The sequence below is a fragment of the Plecotus auritus genome (assembly GCF_963455305.1).
Source record: "Plecotus auritus genome assembly, chromosome: 12".
Classification (NCBI taxonomy): domain Eukaryota; kingdom Metazoa; phylum Chordata; class Mammalia; order Chiroptera; family Vespertilionidae; genus Plecotus; species Plecotus auritus.
This window is the reverse complement of record NC_137778.1, coordinates 14,536,829-14,557,882: the sequence shown is the minus strand read 5'-3', so window position 1 is coordinate 14,557,882 and position 21,054 is coordinate 14,536,829. Positions and strand designations below refer to the sequence as shown.

General features: G+C 36.0%; 1 protein-coding gene across 2 annotated transcripts in view; it reads right to left on the bottom strand.

Annotated features, from left to right (window-relative positions):
- DTL (denticleless E3 ubiquitin protein ligase homolog) overlaps positions 1-21,054 on the bottom strand; it is a gene marked incomplete at its 5' end in the record, with an annotated part of 41,216 nt that overhangs the window by 2,650 nt on the left and 17,512 nt on the right. For both annotated transcript variants that reach the window (XM_080648064.1, XM_080648065.1), the window contains 4 exons: positions 997-1,829; positions 9,638-9,770; positions 12,009-12,098; positions 18,054-18,166. In XM_080648064.1, coding sequence (XP_080504190.1) covers positions 997-1,829; positions 9,638-9,770; positions 12,009-12,098; positions 18,054-18,166 — 1,169 coding nt within the window. The remainder of the gene's footprint in view (positions 1-996; positions 1,830-9,637; positions 9,771-12,008; positions 12,099-18,053; positions 18,167-21,054) is intronic.

The following is a 21,054-nucleotide window of genomic DNA, read 5'->3' as shown; positions in this document are numbered from 1 at the left end:
GATGGCTGTCACAAGATGGCCTACAGGGAAGGGCAGTTGGGGGTGACCAGGCCAGCAGAGGAGGGCAGTTGGAGGAGACCAGGCCAGCAAGAGAGGGCAGTTGGGGGGGACCCAGACCTGCAGGGGAGGGCAGTTGGGGGGGACCAGGCCTGTAGGGGAGGGCAGTTAGAGGTGACCAGGCCAGCAGGGGAGGGCAGTTAGGGGCAATCGGGCTGGCAGGAGAGCAGTTAGGCATCAATCAGGCTGGCAGGGGAGTGGTTAGGGGGTAATCAGGCTGGCAGGCAGAAGCGGTGAGGGGCAATCAGGAAGGCAGGCAGGCAAGCAGTTTGGAGCCAGCAGTCCTGGATTGTGAGAGGGCAGTCGGACATCCCTCAAGGGATCCCAGATTGGAGAGGGTGCAGGCTGGGCTGAGGGGGACCCCCCCACTCCCATGCATGAATTTCGTGCACCAGGCCTCTGGTTTTAAATAATCATAAACTGTAATTACAAACTGGTAATCTATTTATGGATATTGGCAACTTGCCAATGGAGGACGGCTTATCTGTAAAACGGGGAGGGTGTCTATAAAAAGGTGTTGCCAAGGGTTTGGGGGTGGGGGAAATAAGAAAAAAAGGGGGCAGGGAGGAAATAATGTCAAAGGACAGGGAAGATATTTTTGAATTGATATCCTGGAGGATGAGGCGGCTTTGATGAATCAGGCAACAGGGTTGAGGGGCATGGACCTTGACAGAAGTGATTTTAAGGAATAAATAGGGTTACAAGATAAAAATACAGCACACACAGTTACATTTGAATTTCAAACAAACAAATAACTTTTCGGTATAAATATGTACAGATTTGGTATAAATTTGTCCTGTATACTTATATGCTAAGTCTGGCAACCCTAAAATAACTAGATTTACTTAAAAAAAAAAAAAAAAAGTATCCTGACTTCTGAGAAGGAATCTGTACCTGCCCTGTTCAAATTAGGAAATGCATCTTCCCTCCACTGCTTACCGGGCCTGGAGAAGTCTTTCCGCTCTGTCTCCGGGAATTGGAAGTCTGGGATGATGGACTTCGTGGTGACGAATTTTCAGCCTTCCGTTTGGCTGCCATGGCCAATAACCAGTTTTTATTCTCTGGGGAGCTATTCTCTTTGCCCACCAATTCAGACCCTTCTCCACAAGATCCCAAAGGAAGAGGCAGTGTCCCACAGCCTTCTGAAGCATAAGGACTGGCAGGAGAAGGAGGCTCTGACACACTCATACTGGCTCCTTCAATCTTGCTTGATTTGGTAGGACCTAGAGAGTCTTTACCAAGGTCTTCCTGGTTACCAGTAAGGCAGCACAGATCCAAATGAAGCTTTTCAACAGGGTCATCAAGCTCAGTCACACAGCTGCAACTCTTCACACACTTTTGTTTCACATTCTCCAGACAACTTGAGTCTAGCCTCCTCTTTACCCTATTTCTAGACTCAGAGCAAGCCACTGCTTGGGATGATTTCAGGCTCACAGGAATGAGGGCTTTTCTTGGAGATGTGATCTTTGTCTCACAAGCAGGTGGAGTGATGGGGGGTGATGAGGAAGGTGTTTGGGTCATCCAATTTCTAATGGACATCTTGAAAGATGAAGGTGGCTTGGGAGAGATCGAGGAGATGGAGCCTCTTCTGCTAATCGGAGACCGGGTCTTGCCAGGAGAGTTTTTAATAGAAAATGTGGGAGTATTTGAAGGAAGAGGGAGGTCTCCAGCACAGCTTGGAGCACAAGATGCTGAGGAAGGGGAGGAACTGGATGGACTGCTCTTCACTCTGGGGGCTTTGGCAGGAGTACTCTGGCTACCTGTCACTGTTACTGAAAAAGAAAAGAGGGTCACAAAAATCAGAAGTGAAAGCCAAACAAAATCCCTGAATTAGCATCAAGGAAAATGACAGCTAACTTAACCATCCAGGGGTTGATTTCCTAGTGAGTTGATCACATAAATCATTTGATTCTTACCACATCCTCTTAGCATTTTCCTTCCCCTTTCCTAACTGCCAGCCTCACAACTACCCCATGGTAAAACATATACTTATAAAAATCTAGAAAATTCGGGGGGGGGCGGGATTAAAAGCATCCAGGTGAACCACTTTTAGTGTTTTTTTCCTTTACTTGTGCATGTAATATATACTATACACTTTAAATTTTTTTCTCTAAAAAAGGGACTAATGTATATACTATTTAGTAACGTGCTTCTTAACATAGTATGAACATTTCCTACATTAATACAGATTTATATAACTTTTAATAGCTACAAAGTATTCTAAAGTAACAGTAAAACATTTAGGTTGCTAATGATATTTTGTCTTCATAAGTAAAGTTGCCATTAGCATTCCTATATATACTTCTGAGCAATGTTAGGGCAGAAAGGAGCTGTCAAATAAGAGTGCACAGGTCTAAAATCAGGCACAACCATTTACTATGTGACTTGAGAAACAATCCCTTACCTTCTCTGCCTCAGTTTCCTTATTAGTTCAAACATAGTTTTTTAAAAGTAATTTTTTAAAAAATTTATTGATTTTAGAGAGAGGAAGGGAGGGAGAGGGAGAGAGATTGACAGACATCGATTTATTGTTCCTCCTATTTATGCATTCATTGATTGACTCTTGTATGTGCTATAACCAGAGATTGAACCCGCAGCCTTGGTATACGGGAAATGTGCTCTAATCAACTGAGCTACCCGGCCAGGGCTAGAGATCGTTTTTAATTTCCACAAGAATTCCATCAATTACTTAAGGTTACCAGGCCTCATGTGGTTTTCCACCATAATTTACACATGGCTACTCTACTCCACAAGCCAAAATATGCCAAAGAACATTTCAGAAACTCAATGCTTGCTCTCTGTAAAGCACATGAAGCAGTGGATAGAACTTTTTTCTATATGTCCTGGCACTTGTTTACAGGCAATGGCAAGTATTTCAGGCAAATTCTTATAAATTTCACGTATCTTCCCCCTCAGGCCCACCACAAGACAACACTATATTTTCTCACTTTTTTCCTGAGCTTGCTAGATTTCTGGTGTAGTGTTTCTGTCTTCAAATAATAAGAAAAGGTCACCTATTTCTTAGTCACTAAGTCTTTGAATCATAACTCTGATATTTAACTCAGTTTAATTATTGAATTGCATTTATATGCAACTGAATTTAGAATGGGCTGACATAAAAATACAATCTTTTATTTGGAATAAAAATTCACTAATTTCAGTCATTTAGTTACTCTGTGCATTTTACGCTGTGCTTTTCACTTCTCAAGCTACCTTGCCTTATCACATTGCGGACCAGTAGTTTTACTGCTACCTTTACCCAGTGGCCAGATAAGTTTCTATTGAGCGAGTACAAATACCGTTTTACATAAATGTTAAAGGGACGCTTTAAAATTAAATACCCATTGCATTTTGAAGTTATTTATTACATGTTCTTACAAACTAATATCTTTTTAAAGTATGATACTTTGTAAAACACTGTGTAATACGAAGCGAGAATTCTCGTGATCCGTCTGCAATGTGTTAAGATAGAGAAATTCTACAAATTGAATTTTGCCCAAACTTTTCTCATCAACTGTGTGTTTAGAAATGGCCAAAATGATACTGCACCTTCAATAAAGATCATTACTAGAAAACCCCGTTTTGTTATAATGTACTATAGAAGGGGAACTAGAGATACGGACCTGTCCATGGAACTACTGGTGATAGGTCTCACATTCCTGCTCTAGAGCTTGATTACAGTCTTTATTTCAAAAGGAAAGAAACCTTTCATTTGCTTCACTCCTCAGTGCAAGTCAACAGTCACTGCATAGCCCTGCAGTTATTAGTTTCATGAAAATGGGATGAAATGTATGTTTAGGGCAGAAAGTTCTAAAAGTATGAGTCTTACAACACGAAGATTCATAGGCAGGATTAGGGGAGAAGGAAAAGCTGGGCCAGGGACAAAGCAAGTACATAAGTTTCTGTTACTTGAGTGGCAAACACCTGAAGTGTTTATTAAAGATCGGCGGGAAATCTGATAGGGTGGAAAACTGGAGCATTTCTTTTTCCTTCAAGATGTTATAATGAAGAAAGGAGTAAACCATGGGGGTCAAAGATAAGTTTTTGTTAACTTTGAAGCTTAACAGAAGTTAAACTCTGGGTCAAATTCAAATCCTTTATTTTTAACTGTAATTAGATTATGAAATAAAAATCCTCTTTTCAACCTTCTCATTTCACTCTTATGTGCATTCCTCAATTTTCTATGTGCTTATTACTAGCACAAAGGTATATGTATATACCTTAAAAAGACCACAAGGGATTATTAAACACACATGTTCTGCAATTTGCTCTTTTCTCTGAACAGTACATCTTTTTCTCTTTATATCTTTTCATGAAAGTACACTTAGAAACATTACTTTTTTTTTTTTTTTTTTTTACCAGCTGGATAGTATCTCATCTTATTGGCCTATAGATTCAAATATGACATACCATTTAGTACTTCATCTACTTAAGTGAATCAACCCCTATTAACCTTAAACACTTCATGAGGTCTGATGACATAGTATAGACTGGGTTATTGCTCTAAAGCAGTGGTTCTCAACCTTTCTAATGCCGCAACCCTTTAATACAGTTCCTCATGTTATGGTGACCCCCAACCATAAAATCATTTTTGTTGCTACTTCATAACTGTAATTTTGCTACTGTTATGAATCATAATGTAAATATCTGTGTTTTCCGATGGTCTTAGGCGACCCTGCTAGTGGTTCTCAACCTGTGGGTCGTAATGTAAATATCTGTGTTTTCCGATGGTCTTAGGTGACCCTGCTAGCGGTTCTCAACCTGTGGGTCACGAGGAACTGTATTAAAGGGTCGCAGCATTAGAAAGGTTGAGAACCACTGCTCTAAAAGCTTCCTAACATTTAGTTCCTTCGAGAAATTATGGAAAAGCTTACAATAATCAGTTAATTTGTAGCTTCTTTCTACATAAGGGTATGCCATCTGGCTTGACTCTACCTTTTCAGCCTTATCACATACTATGCTACTTTAGGATCCTGTTACAGGAGACTGACTACTCACTGCTTCCTGAACAAGCTGTGCACTGTCACATCTCGGTCTTTATTTATGCGGTTTTCTTGCCAACTTTGCCCCTTCTTTGCCAGGCAAAAATTCTCCTCACGTTTCCAGGCTCTGATGACAATTGCATGGAATTCACAAACTTCTTTCCCTCTCTCCCATAGGAAATGCGTTTTCAGAGCCTTTTGTTTATACAGCTAGGAGTGATGTTTAGAATGTACAATATAGCTTTTTTTTTTTTTTTTTAATCTACCTCCTGGACTAAACTGCAAGGACCTAGAGGGTGGGTGATGATGCTTTAGTCATTTTTAGTTCAGTGCCTAAAACGTAGCTAGTCAGGAATTATTAAACAATGTTTGTTAAATCTCATGACTGCTGAGAGGGATGAGGGTGAGGTTCCAGGCATTAAGAAAAAAAATCTTTGTAAGTATTCTGCTGACTTTTGAGACTGCAGCAAGCACTTAAGATAGAACAGGTAAGTTTTCCTTCTCTTCAAGATAAGGATAATCATCTTTGTACTCAATAATGCCTCGACCAGAGGTTCTCAATCCTGGCTGCATACCAGACTTACTTGGAGTTTTATAAAAATACAGGTACTTGGCCTCCACTCCAGACATAGTGAACAATCGCTGGGACGCTCAAACGTTTAAAAAACTCCACAAGTGGTTCTGATGCACAGCCAGGGTTGAGAAGCATTGGCCTTGTCAGATCTCTGGCTGAAATAGTGAAATAATAGTAAGCCACAGAGCAGGTACTGGCTGGGAAAAGTAGGGCAGAGGGTCTTGGGATTTAAAGCCTTTCAGCTGGTGTGTTAAAAGGGCCAGAGAGAAGATATGCAGTCCAGGATAGCAAGAGAAGTTGGGGTGGCCTTTAGAAGCTTGGGAAAGCAGAGGAACATAATTTTCAAAATGGCAGTGTGATTAGCAGCAGCCAGTCTGCTGCTGAATGGTGGATTACAGGGTTTAATGGCTAGTGTGACGGCCTTTGGCACTCATGTCAGGTTGTTACCCTGTAGTGCTCTTCAGAGTAACTCCAGCATCACCCAGAAATAAGAGAAATCTAGGTATAAGTCCTTGTCTGGTCTTAACTTGAACTTAGCTTTGCTGTGTGGGCTTCTAAGGAAGGCAATACTGCAGTGTTTCCAAGTATATGCTCTAGAACAGCCTTGGGCAAACTACGGCCCGCGGGCTGGATCCGGCTGTTCTATCCGGTTCTCTTGCTCTCCCCTCTGCTCTTTTACTTTGAATTTATATTAGTTCACACAAACACTCCATCCATGCTTTTGTTCCAGCCCTCCGGTCCAGTTTAAGAATCCATTGTGGCCCTCGAGTCAAAAAGTTTGCCCACCCCTGCTCTAGAATCAGACTGCAAGCTTTGAACTCTGGTTGTACTTCAACTTCACAGCTATGTTATCTTAGACAAGTCTTAACTTCCTTGAGCTTCAGTTTTAGTTATTTTGGGAATTAAATGAGATATTCAAGTAGGTCCTTAAAACAACTGTGCTAGTACTCAATAATGGCTATATGTTGTTATTATGATGGTCCAAATTTGGTCCATATAGGGAACTTTTTGTGTGACTTAGCTTCCGAAAGTAAGAATAATTAATGACACACTAAATATAATGTTAAAAGCAACGTACTTTTCATCTTAAAATGGTTATACCCATTGACACAGAATTCCACCACTGGGAATTTATTTTAATGGAAGGGGGGGGGACCCTAAATTCAGAAAAAAATTTCACATAATATTGAGAACAAAGTGTCTAACTAAAAGAGAATAGTGGACTATTTTACATGTTTTGTTAAAAAGATAACATAGAAGGTGCTTAGAAGAGCACATTCAGTGGAAAAAATCCCCAAGAAATACAAACATATATACAATATTACTATGACTCTGTTAAGAATCTCTGTGGATAAAGGAAAAAATAGAAAAACCCTCAAAATGTTAAAATTATATATGAATGGTAGAAATACTGATAGCCCTTTCCTCATATGATTCTTCTCTTTTGTTTTCTAAAATTAGGGAGAGAAAAGTCCATATAAAGACAAGGCAGCAGATAGACATCCCATATTCATGGATCAGAAGACAATATTATTAACATGACAATACTAATAAAACTGATCTACACATTCAATGCAATCCCTATCAAAATCCCAGAGAACTATTTTTTGTTGTTTTTTTGTTAATCCAAACCCGAGGATATTTTTCCATGGACTTTTAGAGAGAGTGGAAGAGAGGGAAAGACAGAGAGAAATATCAATGTAGAGAGAAACACATCGATTGGTTGCCTCCTGCACGAGTCCCGACTAAAGCCCGAGCCGGGGAGGAGCCTGCAACCAAGTTACATGCCCTTGACAGGCATCAAATCTGGGACCCTTGGTCGACACTCCGACGCTCTATCTACTGAGCCAAACTGGCTAGGGCCCAGAGAGCTATTTTGCAAAAATTGACAAACTGGTCCTAAAATTTGTATAGAAATAAGAGAGAACCATAATAGTAAAAAAAAAAAAAAAAAAAAAATCTTGAAAAAGAAGAAAATTGGAGACTTAGACTTTCCCATTTCAAAACCTACTACAAAGCTACAGTAATCAAGACAATGTGGTACTGGCATAAGAACAGACATATAGATCAATGAAATAAAATTGAGAGTCCAGAAACAAAGCCTTACATTTATAGTCATTTGATTTTTGGCAAGGATGGAAAAACAATTCAATGGGGTAATGAATAGTCTCTTTAAAATAAACGATACTGAGAAAAAACTAGATATCCACAAGCAAAAGAATGAATTTGGATCCTTGCCTCACATTGTACACAAAAATAATACAAAATGGACAGGTTTTAAAATAAAACAAATCCTAGCTAGAAGAAAAACATAGGAGTAAATCCTTGTGAACTTAGGATAGGCAATGGCTTCTGGGATACAGCATCAAAAACACAAATGATGAAAGAAAAGAGAGATAAATTGTACTTCATCAAAGTTAGAAATTTTTGTGTGTTGAAGGACACCACCAAGAAAGTGGAAAAAAAAACAACCCTACAGAATAAGAAAAACAGATTTGAAAATTATTATATGACAAGGAATATATCCATAATATATAAAGAATGCTTATAACTCGCCCTAACTGGTTTGGCTCAGTGGATAGAGCATCGGCCTATGGACTGAAAGGTCCCAGGTTCGATTCCAGTCAAGGGCATGTACCTTGGTTGTGGGCACATCCCCAGTAGGAGGTGTGCAGGAGGCAGCTGATCAATGTTTCTCTCTCATCAATGTTTCTAACTCTCTATCCTTCTCCCTTCCTCTCTGTAAAAAATCAATGAAATATATTAAAAAAAAAAAAAAGAATTCTTATAACTCAACAATAAAAAGAGAAATAACCCAATCAAAATATGGGCAAAGGATCTACATAGGTTATTTCTTCAAAGAAAATATACAAAATATAAAAATATACAAAAGCACATGCAAAGATGTTCATCATCATCAGCCATCAGGGAAATACAAATCAAAACTGCAATGGGATACCAATTCACTGAACTCACAAGGACAGCTAAAATTAAACAGATGAACAAAAACAAATGTTAGTAAGGATATGAAGAAATTGTAACCCTCATTTCAGGTGTTGAAATACCCTAAAATTAGACTGTGTTGATGACTGCCCAACTCTGAATATATTAAAGACCAGTACACTATATACTTTAAATGGGTGCATTTATGTATGTTAATACAGGGTGGGGCAAAAGTAGGCTTATAGTTGTCTGTATGGAAAACAATACAATAATTAATAAATAATAATACTAATACATACTCACAACTGTAAACCTACTTTTGCCCTAACCTGTATGCCAGGCCTGCTCCTGCTTCAGGGCCTTTGTATTTCTGTTTTGCCTGACAAAATATCCACATGGTCCACTATTTTACTTTCTTTTTTTAAAAAAATGTTTTTATTGATTTCAGAGAGAGGAAGGGAGAGGGATAGAGGGACAGAAACATCAATGATGACAATCATTGATCTGTTGCCTCCTATACACCCTCTACTGGGGATTGAGCCCGCAACCCGGGCATGTGCCCTAACCGGGAATCAAACAGTGACCTCCTGGTTCAACCACTGAGCAACACAGGCAAGGCTACTTCCTTCACTTAAATGTCATCTTTCACTGAGGTTTCCCTGGGCACCTAATCCAAAATTTTAATAGCACACTTTGCCAATCTCCCTTCCCTGCTTTCATTTTTCCTAAGCACTGCTGTTATCTGACATAGTACATAATTTACTTCTTTAACTTGTTTATTGCCTTTCACACTAACATGTAACCTTCATTAGCATTTTATATTCATGATTCTTTTGTTCAACTTAGAACAGTGCCTAGTAGGTGTTCAATAAATATTTTACAAATAAAACCACCAGTGTATTGAAGTATTTTATATAGCTGATAAACAGTAGTACTCAGAAAATATTTATTGAAAAGAATGTTAAGAAGATGCTTTTCTTTAAAAATATACCAAAACATCAATTCTAGCTTAACACTCTGTATTGCAGAACTAAACCAATCAAACCATAAAACATGTAGGAAAAATGTACAAGATCCTTACCTGGGTCCGCTCTAGCCTCTTTTTTCTTCTGAGAGGCCCAACCCACGGTGGAGAGTTTATCACCTGATTTCTCCTCTAAGCCTCTATGCAAGCGCCAGATTTTCAGTGTATTGTCATCAGAGCAGGTAGCAATCTAAGAACCAGAAAGGGAGTTAAGAAGTTTTAATCAAAGATTCACAACAAAGTAAAAAATAGGTATGTCTAAAGGCTCATCAAGACTGGAAAATTATTTTGTTTGATATAACAGGATATAGAAAATGGCATCTGAAAGATCATATATTTCTCTTCCTTGCTTTGAGGAATCATTGCAGATTTCCAAAGAAGTCAATTCTCTAGTTTTATTTTAATATACATTCTGCTGGTCATGTCTTTTGTTACCAGTCATTTCTTATTAACCTAAAGCTCTACTATAAACCAGGTGTATTTTATTCTCAAGAAGTTGGGCAAGTCATTATTTTTATAACCTCTATGTAACTATAAAATATTTAATTAAGATATTCTTTTTGCTTTCTCTTTCTCTTAAATGATCAATCAGTGTATGCCACCAACATTCAATTTCAACGACTTTCCTCTGAATTCTGCATGTTCTGGCTTATTGTCAAAGTAATGGGATAATTTCCAAGATCAGACTTAGTACATGACTCTAGTAGGCTGTGACAAGCTGAATGAAACCAATCCTTTGATTTTTCTTCAGATAGGTAAAGGAGTAATCTGGGAAAACAAGTTCACTAGGCTGAAAGGAGTTAAAAATAACCTTTGCCCCTTTAAAAATATCTGACCATTCCTGATCTTGGTCCCAAGCCTTTTATGGCAGAGAAAGTCCAACTTGAAGAGCTTGTGGCAAATGGCCACTGGTACCAGAGCTGTTCCCCAGCATTTGTTTATATAATTTCTCTATTTCAGTCACTAAAGAGATAGAAAAAAAAGAACACACGTTCTCTTAAGTCTTGGCCCCAAGAGACTGGCAGCTTTTTCCTTTCCTTAATGGGAGGCCAAAAGAAGACACAGATATTTAACTGCTCAACAAAAAAATGCCTGGAATCTCTAGTAACTCTACAGTTTGTTAACAAGAGTTATTATTTATAGGGCACCTACCGTGTGTTTTGACAATCTGCATTCTTTATCTTATTTAATTCTCACAATATAAAAATACTTGTACCTAAATAATCTCATCTACATAATGGGAATAAAATTATTTGCCAAAGATTACCATAATTGAGTGGCAGATCTAGATACAAATTTTTCCAGTGTCAAAGGCAGATCTTTTTATTTTTAAAACCATATTTTACCTTCCTAACTCTATGCTAGGGACAAAATTATTTCAAAGAACTTTTTAAAAAGGAGGTCATTAGATTAGTATTGGTAAACTACCCTGCCACTTTTTTGAATCTTTTCTGTGCGTAGAGATAAGGGCAACATACGATGGTTGCAAACAGATGACATAACTGAATAATTTAAAAACTATCTTGGTAAGTTCTATGATGACACAGAACTTCATGTTAAAAGGAGATATTTTACTGTAAAAATAGAATCTCAAAGGACAAATGTCACTAGTGTAATGTCAATGTAATTATTGGTAATTAAAGTAATGATTTCAAAAAAAGGTCTATCATGAAGCTGACCACAGAAATGGTCATACAGGGCTACTAGGAGGGATGCCAGGAGTAGACCAGACCATGAAAAGTTCCCAGAAGATAAAAAACAGATGGTAAAATAGGCAAATGTCAAAATGAGAAAGAAGAGATCTCTACATAATTGAGATTTCCTATAAACCTAGAATAACCCAAAGACTAGAGGCAGTAGAGGGTAGAAGAGTGAGTGGAACTGGGGCTAGTATTATATAAAATCCCTACATATACTCCTAGGGATTTGTTTGTTCCTGGCCTTTCTATATTTCAGGGTTTTAAAATTTGTTTTCACTATAAAAAAAAATTTAAGTGATAGTATTTTCTTTTTTTCAGTGTCTGAACATTTTGAAACTACTTCTTGTGTAGTTTAATCAAAGATAGCCTAACACTGTAAAACTTCACACAAAGCATTTTTTAGGGATGTGAAAATCTAAGCTGGACTGTGAAGAACAGTGAAGATGTTACCTTCAATACACCACATTTATATGTAGAAAAGTTAAAAACAAACAAGTTCTCACCTTAGATTTTCTTTTTACCTTGTAAGATTTAATTTTAATTATGCTAAAAACTTAATTCTATGTTTAGGAAAGGAATGACTCTGATGCTGATATAAACACACTGGTTGGCCTCTAGATCTTTTAAATATTTAAGCATGAAAATCTATGTAACTCAAACTAACCTTGAGAAAACGTACAAATCTATGATCTATTTTTTAATCCAACTATGGAGATTTGTTTACAAACCTTTGTGAAATCTGATGGACACCAGCACACAGATGTGACCTCTTGAGAATGACCCAGGAGCACAGTTGGAGGATGCCAGGGTGTGGACACCTAGCGGACCATCAAAAATAAATAAGTCAGCAGAGCAGTGTTAGGACTCCCACATAAAGGCTTTGAAACTTTTCATATTTGTGCCATAGAGATCTTTAGGGTTGTTACCAAAGGCCCCTAGGGATGCTTTAGTTATAGCTTAGAAAAAGAGTCCCAATGGGCAATAGAAGTATTTTTATCATTGATCTGATAAAACAGCCAAATAAGTAAATAATGAGTTTAGATACCAGTACAGGTCTTATTTCCAATCTAGACTATCTATATTTTATATCTATATCTATATCTATATATATTTTGACTAAAACTCAAAATGGTATGTCCCTTACCTTTAAGCTGGTAAACTTTATGGAAGGATGAAGTTCATCTGCTAGGTAGTGCACTTCAAGTAGAAGCCTGCTTTTACATACCCTACCAGGGGTGGGCAAACTTTTTGATTCGAGGGCCACAATGGGTTCTTAAACTGGTCCGGAGGGCCGGAACAAAAGCATGGATGGAGTGTTTGTGTGAACTAATATAAATTCAAAGTAAAGGAGCGGAGGGGAGAGCAAGAGAACCGGATAGAACAGCCGGATCCGGCCCGCGGGCCATAGTTTGCCCAAGGCTGCCCTAGACATTTTTAGATCTTCTCTAGCCAGCTACCTCCAGGAATACTACATGAACTATATATATATCCTTAAGGTACCTGAGACAAGCTATTAACATTCTTAGGACAAGAGGATAGTCTTTCTTCCAAAAGAAGACTGACTGACTTTTATCAATGTCTAAAGTTATGCCCCTTCATTTTGAAGGATAGAAACTCTATTTTACATGGCACTTTGATAACATTTTTGTAAAAAAAAACTCCTCCAAAATTTTATTTCAGTTAATTTGCTTAAAGAAACCTTGAATTTTCAAGTAAGTATTGCCACAATTTAATGTATAAAAAAGGTCACACTGTGAAGTATTACACGTGATTAAGAATCCTATTTCCTCCTTCATTGGATGCCAATAGTAATATGTACTAGTATTTAACAGGTGTCTGCTTTAAGAGCTATTAATCTCTCTCAGAGGCCATGGGAATTGATCAACACAATATGAAGAACAAACTCACATAATTATTATTAGCACGTGTTTGAAAAAGAGAAATTATTCTCGTCATTTTTCCTAAGGCTCTGAATCATTGCTCATTTCTATAAAAAAAGTGGAAGCGACTCTAAAAAAGAGTATTTGTGAATATGACTAAGTAAACTTAATAGATTCCTCAGATTGTAGTGAAAAGACTTGACACACCGAATCATAAGGTTACCCAACTTATTACTACTCCTCTCTTGGGTTAAATGGCACATATATAATGATTCAAAGAGCAAAAGAAGACAAAGAACAGAGTCTACTTTGCCTTGCTGTGTCAATGAAAGTTTAACAGAAAGGAAGCTTTTTCTGAGTACTATCTGAAAGGATTTCACTAACTGCCTACTCCTACAATGTCAAAGACAACAATAACTTATTCTCCTACGAGTTAGCATATTTTAAAAAAGACTTTCAAGATAGTCTTTAACTATCTGAATAGCTATAGAAATTCTCCTTCCTACTCTACTAATGGGTCCCAGCCCATTAAGTTTCTAATCACCCAAGACCCAAGCAGGTCTGATAGCAGCAAATTTAAAGGAAAAGGAAATCCTCATGCCTTCTTGACCCTCCCTGGTAGAAACACATTATTCTCCATTGGTTTACTCTGCTTGTTGCCTCTAGCTTTTCATTTCATGATACAACCCCTTCCTCAGTCCCAGGTATTATAATATCTAGAAGAACCTAAACGTGTACTCAAAACATCAAAATAAATTTTAAAAAAATCAAACATCTACTAGTAGAATGTATGTACATTACTGCATTTATCTGTAGGATCTAAGAGAAAAAACAAAGGATAGATCCCCTAGAAAAACTTTTTACAATTTGATAATAAAGTAGGAAAAATGACAATAAAAGCCAGCATTTGTTGAATAATTACCGTAGGCACTTTACACAGCATTAAAAATGAAAACATCAAAAAGCCAAACATAGAATTAATTACCATATAACCCAGCAATTCTCTTAGGTATATACTCCCAGGAGAATTTAAAACATGTTCAAACAAAAAACCTGTACATGAATATTCATAGTTTTATTCATAAAGCCAGAGTAGAATAAGTCCAATGTCTACCAATAGATGAATGGATAAACAAAATGTTTACTAGCTATACAATGGAATATTCAGCCATAAAAAGGAATGACGTACTGATACATGCAATAACAATGATAAATCTTAAAAACATGCTAAGTGGATTGGCTCATTGGATAGAGCACTGGCCTGAGGACCAAAAGGTCCTGGGTTCAATTTGGGGTTGCGGGCTCAATCCCCAGTGGGGGGTGTGCAGGAGGCAGCCAATCAATGATTCTCTTTCATCAATGACGTTTCTATTTCTCTCTCCCTCTCCCTTCTCTGAAATCAATAAAAATATATTTAAAAAAAGAACATGTTAAGTGAAAGAACTCAAATATAAAAGATTACATATTGTATGATTCCATTTATATTAAATGTCCAGAATAGGCAAATCCATACACAGAACATAGGTTAGTGGTTGCCAGGGGCAGGTGAGTAGTAAAGGGTATGGAGTTTCTGGAGCAATAAAAATGTTTGGAAATGAGATGGTGGTGATAGTTGCATAGTATTGTGATTATACTCAAAATTACTGAAATGTACACAAAAAAATGACTAACATGGGGAATTTTATATGAAGTCTATCTAAATAAGAAAAGTGGAGGGAAGGGCATGTTGTGAATTGAAATAAGAACTAATGTCCAATATGAATTTATGAATGCAGGTTAGGATTATCCTAGTATGGTATGCTTCAAGGAAGATTAGTTTCCTTGAATAAAACTCAGTGGCTTTTAAATCCTTCATTTTTATTCAAATAAATTTTTATTTATTGTCACTTCATTATTATAAAAACATTACCATAATTACATGATTTTTTTTTTTAAAGCCTTCCTCTACTTTTAAAAAGAGGAGACCAGTAAGTCCAAAAGACATTTACATCTATGCATTCTGGGATGGTCAAAACATAGAAAATTGTCCTCTTACATATTCCACTTGTTATAAAAACATAAGAATTCCAAAGTTAAACTCCCAGAACTATGAAGGTACTTCTAGTAGTAACTGGCTCTAACCTACAGACCTCATAAAACATTTATATACTTAAACATGCAAAAAAGATCAGCACCCATCCTCAAAAAATCTCCTTACTCTGCCCAGTGAGAAACCAAATATAATCTTCATTTCTGCCATGAGATCATTTACACTTCCTAAAGTGTCAGGCTCAATGTTTCACCAGTCAGCGGTACAATGACTGTGCCAAATCAGTTTATTTATAACCACTTCAATACTATTCAGTCGCTATATCAGAAATGAACCAGAGAAGGAGGGAGTAAGGGTGACAGTGGGACAAGGGGTAGGAAATTACAAAGAAAAAATACCATATTAAATCTTTTTATTTTTAAGTCTTGGATGTTAGTATCAAAGAGTTTATATTACATCTTCCATTTGCTGAGCAGTGGTGAGAATGAAAAGGCCATTCTCTTACATCTCAAGATCTAACACTTCCTTGTTTCACTGTCTTCTTATGCCCACAGAATTTTTAGTGTAGAAAAAATACCAACACTTGAAAGAATTAGACTTTTGGAAATGTAGCAGAGTTATAGACAACCTAACAGGCTGGATACTTGGCTTGTGTGAAATTTTCTCTTAAAATCTCAACCACCTTGTTTTATCATGGAAAAGAAAAACTGAGCCACCCCACTAGGCTAATACAATTTTAGGTGCAGTAAGCTTGCCAGGATCTCAAATATCATTGCTTGCACGCTGAGTTATGTGTGGACAGGCAGGAGAACATCATGTCTGACCCACGTCATTCAGTACTAACATGTGACCCAGCCTAGGAATTCAGAAAGTCGCCCATATATATGATAGCCATTAATTAGATATCTGAAAATGGGTTACTAACAATAGCCAAATAATTTTACTCTATGTCTTTAAAGAGGGGGAGCATTCCTCAACCCTCATTCTCAGAAACAACCACCACCACCACCACCACCACCACAAAAAAGGCCTTTGTACTAGTGAAGTGGGCTAGGGAGTAACTTTGTAAGAATTGCCAATAAAACGATTATTTGTATCTTAATTATGTGTGTAACTAAGAAACTTACTTTAAATTATTTTTTAAAATGATCAGGGCATAAGTATTTTTTTGATAATCCTTTATTATGCTTTTTGGTGTGTCTGAATTTTTTTTTTTTTTTAAGAAATAAGAAACTTAAAAAGATAAGATTTTGGTAGGAATAAAATCTTACTAAGTTGGGAGCCAAAGTTAGAGAGAAAATAAATGTAGGTAAGAAAGTGAGAGAAGGAGAAAGGAAAAACAAAAAGAAAGTAAAATAAGACACATAAGATCTAATTTGAAACTCAAAATTTAAAATATAAGACAGAAATATTAATGCTAGTGACACATATTGTTAAAGTTTAAAGCTCAAGTCCGAAAAGTTTCATAGATAAAAAGCTAGGTGAAAAGTTTTATCACAAGATGGGGGTCTCAAATATATGTTTCATAAACAAATTTTCACTTAAAAATACAACAAATAAAAGAAATATATTGTAGAAAAAGAGACAAGCCAAATACAAAAGCATCTTGGACAGAACAATATCTCCACCATGTGACCATCTAGGATATTGTTACTAAAAGCTTTTGATAAGGTGTTTGCATTTTTGCAACTCTAGATATATAGAGAAATCATTTTTAGTACTCCCCCCAGGATCATATGAAATTAAGTTGATGAATTATGCTTCATACCTGAAAGGTTCTATCGCTGTCTTAAAAGAATAAAGATAATGACTTCCTAGAGGTTGGCAGGACTAAAAATAATATAATTTCTCTTGAGAAAAGATTTGGTAATATTGAACTTATGGACCTATAAAGTTTTGGACATTATGACTCTAAAACCCAAAATGTGTGAACTCTGATCATTCAATTCACCAATGTCAAGGACATTTATGAAATTCCAGGGCAACCTAGAAGATAATTAATTTCTAGCCCTAGGAAAACAATGCCTCAATGCTCGTCTCTCTTAAACTCCCAGACATTTCTATAATTAATTATTACCACAAGAGCCACTTTTCAGTGGTCAGCAAGTGCTATTTGAGTGTAACATTTCAATTTTCTCCATTGGACTTCAAATGAATAGCTTTAAATTTCCTAGCTTACAGTAGTCATTTTAGAACCACATATTCTAAAAATAATATATATATATATATATATATATATATATATATATACATACATACATACACACACATACACACATATATGTTTGTGGAGCAGAAATGAGAAATCTGTAAAATCAAAAAAATTTAAATAATGCAATTAAGCCACATTTATTTTAGTAGCCTGAAGATTAAACCACTTTTAAGACTAGAGAATAAAGAACACAATTACTATACAATTATTTTTGAGTGTTTTGTGCAAGGTTTTATGGCTGATTTGGGTATAGACTGAATCCTAGAGATTAAAATACTCCACGTAGTTTGAATTGGAGTTTGAAAACAAAGGGCAGAAAAGCAGCCAAGTATGTTTTTCCAGGAAGCAGGACAAAGTAATTCAAGTTCTTTACAGTGTTCTGAATTCTCAATTTCTGGATAATCTGAAACTATAGGAGGATACAGATTGTCAATTTCTGAGAAGCTCTGGCCATGAAAGTGTGATGTATTTTGTGACAACAGAGTGAAGTTTTGGCTATATTAAAAGGCAGGAAGCAACTTTTACTAAACATCTGAAGTAGAAAAGGTTAATCATTTATGTGTTTATAATAAACTTACCTCTTCCTGGAAAAAAAGAAGTATTTGCAAGAATACTTTATTTTCACATTTGTGGGGGAAATTTAGCAACTTACCTTCCAGATGTAGGCAGCTTCATCACTTGAGCCACTGATTAAAAACTGGTCATCTGGACTAAGACTGGATTTAATATAAAAGGTAGAGTTCTGATGTCCATTGAAGACAGCCACTGCCAGATGGGAAAAAAATCAGTGTATTGACTACTGAAGCAGATGGTCAAGCTACATTCACCAAAACTGGACAATGTCAGAAAATAAAGGAAATTCCATATTATATTACATCCAATCTCATGATCTGAACCCAAATACTCGGTATGGAGCTGACTACAGGGAAGTAGTGAAAAACATTCTTAAAGGACAAAAATAGAGCCGATGTCCAATTTTTCAGTTAAGTGCCTTTATAGATCCTCTCTCCCTACCTCAGGGCATGGCTTTCCCCATTACACAACGCACTGATCTTTCTCTTAGACTTTTGATCTTTTGAGGATAAATTCCCTATCTTATTCTTTCCTCACTATCCTTACGGTGCTTTGAATAGAGATCTTCAAACATCTGTTGCACGAATAGGTAAAAATCAGTAAAAAAGAGTTAAGATTTATAGATAGCTTATCAGGGATAAGGTAATCTTTTTAACCTAGCACTTGAAATAGGCTGAACAGTAAAAGTTGCTATTGTGGTAAACTGTATGTTCATATGTAAGATACTCCAACTAGGTTAGGTTAGGCTTTTAGTGTTAGCCTTCTCACTGTACATGGTAAAAGGGCAAGTAATCCAGTCTCGCATATTGTGCTTGATAGGTTCTTCTATCCTAAGGAGACCAAAATTTGAAGTATCCAGCATCAGAACATTAGAAAATTGAAAAAAAAAAAAAGTTTTGGAGACTTTAAGAAAACATTTAGGCAGGAAACAAATTTCCACTCCAATCTTCTGACAGAAGGAAATAATTAAGAAACATATACAGCTGTCATTCAAGTGTATTGTTTATATACCGATAATGGATGATACATAAGCTTCATATCAATCTACAATTTTATCTGTTACCATAATTCAATTTAGATATATTGCATAGGATGTGCCGAGAATAATTAATAACCAAATAAACTCCATGACTCTGCTTGGGTGACCCTTTTAATGGTGAACTCCAGGTCACAACACAGTAAAACAGCTTCCATTAGTGCTCACAGAAATCCCTTCCTTTTGCTAGAATAAAACTAGAAAAATACTTTTCTATTTATACCTTTTCAAGAAAAAGCCTACATATCAAATACTCTCTACATTAAGCACTTTCACTGTGAAGTTAAGCAGGATATGAATCATTTCAGCTACACATATTATAGATCTACTGTTTGGGTCTGTTAATAAACTGTGTTTTTGTGCTTTAGTAAAAGACTATACTATGAACAAATATGTTTCTAGAAATTATGGAATGGGTTCATAGTTTGCGAATAAAAAACACCAGTATAATAGTCCACAATTGCTTACTTCTTAGTTTTCACTAGAAATTAAGGTTTCTAAGGGTTGAAAATTCTAATTAACGTATGTAGTTAAAGCTACTAAAATAATCAGGGAAACATCCTAGTATGTAAGGAAAATAAGATTTGTATTTTCAGTTGAAAAAGAAAAATGGTATAAGAAATGAAAATGTATTTTGTTAAGAGAAAAGAAAGTAATTTTATCTTAAAGCCCGGTTTTAAAAAGAGAGGGGAAAAGCATAGGACAAAATTTCAATGTAAAAAAGTAAATTAGAGAAGGTTTGTGAAAAAGGAATCTTAAGAAAAGAGTTTTGCCCTGGTCAGTTTGGTTTACTGGACAGAGCGTTGGCCAGTGGACTGAAAGGTTCCGGGTTGCGGGTTCGATCCCCACTAGGGGGCGTACAGGAAGAAGCCGATCAATGATTCTCATCATTGATATTTCTATTTCTCCCTCTCCCTCCATCTCTGAAATCAATAAAAAAAGAAAAGAATTTCATACATGGTCAAGCTGGCTAACATAGAGATAAAATTTAATTAAGTAAATGTGTTTTAATATCAAAAGTAAGCTGATGAAAAATTAGAATTCGATTTTCTCAGAAGTGTTATTGGACTTTTGGTCTGCTCTTGATAAAGAGATTATGAATGGCTTTTTTTTTTTAACCTTTGAGTAATCTACCTAAAAAGTAGGAATTTTATGTTTTATCTAAATAATCTCCTATAATGTTTTATCAGGTTTTTGATTATAAGAGTTTTTGATTCCAAGTATTTAACTTTCTGAATTTGCCTGCAAAATCTTTGTCATCATGGTTAAATGAATAGCTAAGTATTGTTTCACAGTGACCTATGAGCCTTTTTGATTATTTTAAACTTTTAAGTTTTGACAGACTTCCCATAATCAAATTCTAAATGAAGTCTTTTTTATTTCAACTAATTTTTCAGAGGGTCCCTAAAACATTTCAAAAGATTTGTTCTCTTTTTATAAAAAGGGAGATATCAAACTAATTAGGCGATATCAAACTAATTAGGCTTATTTGGAATGTTAAATTATATGGGAAACATTGCCAAATAAGTCATGCTAAGTAAGCCTTCTTAACTTATATTGCATAGGTGAATGTTATTAATATAATAAATGTTCTAAAAATTACATGTAATTTCTAAAATAATGTCATGGTGATATAATTCTACTTGGGAAAAGTGCAGCTCTAGTTGCATTTTAAAATGTGTGCTACAGAAATAAGCAAATTTCCCTGTCAACTGCATGATAATCAGATCTTTAACTATGATATTTTAAGTCTTTTGTCACAAACAGTCATTGTTTCACTCTGACGCTTTTGCAAAATGTGTTTTATCTTCAAAGAAATTCATGGAAAGTACTTTGGAATACAGGGTTCTAATAACTTTCAGATCATGCTATTGAATTGGGTAAGAATATGTAGATTTCTAATGGAGAAATTGATGGCTTCATAAAACTGCTAACAAAAAAATCAAGATCAACAAGAACTACATGAGACTAAATGAACTAATGAAGATGATAATTTTCATGACTTATTTGAAATACTGTTGGTTCTTTAATCTTTGTTTTTCAG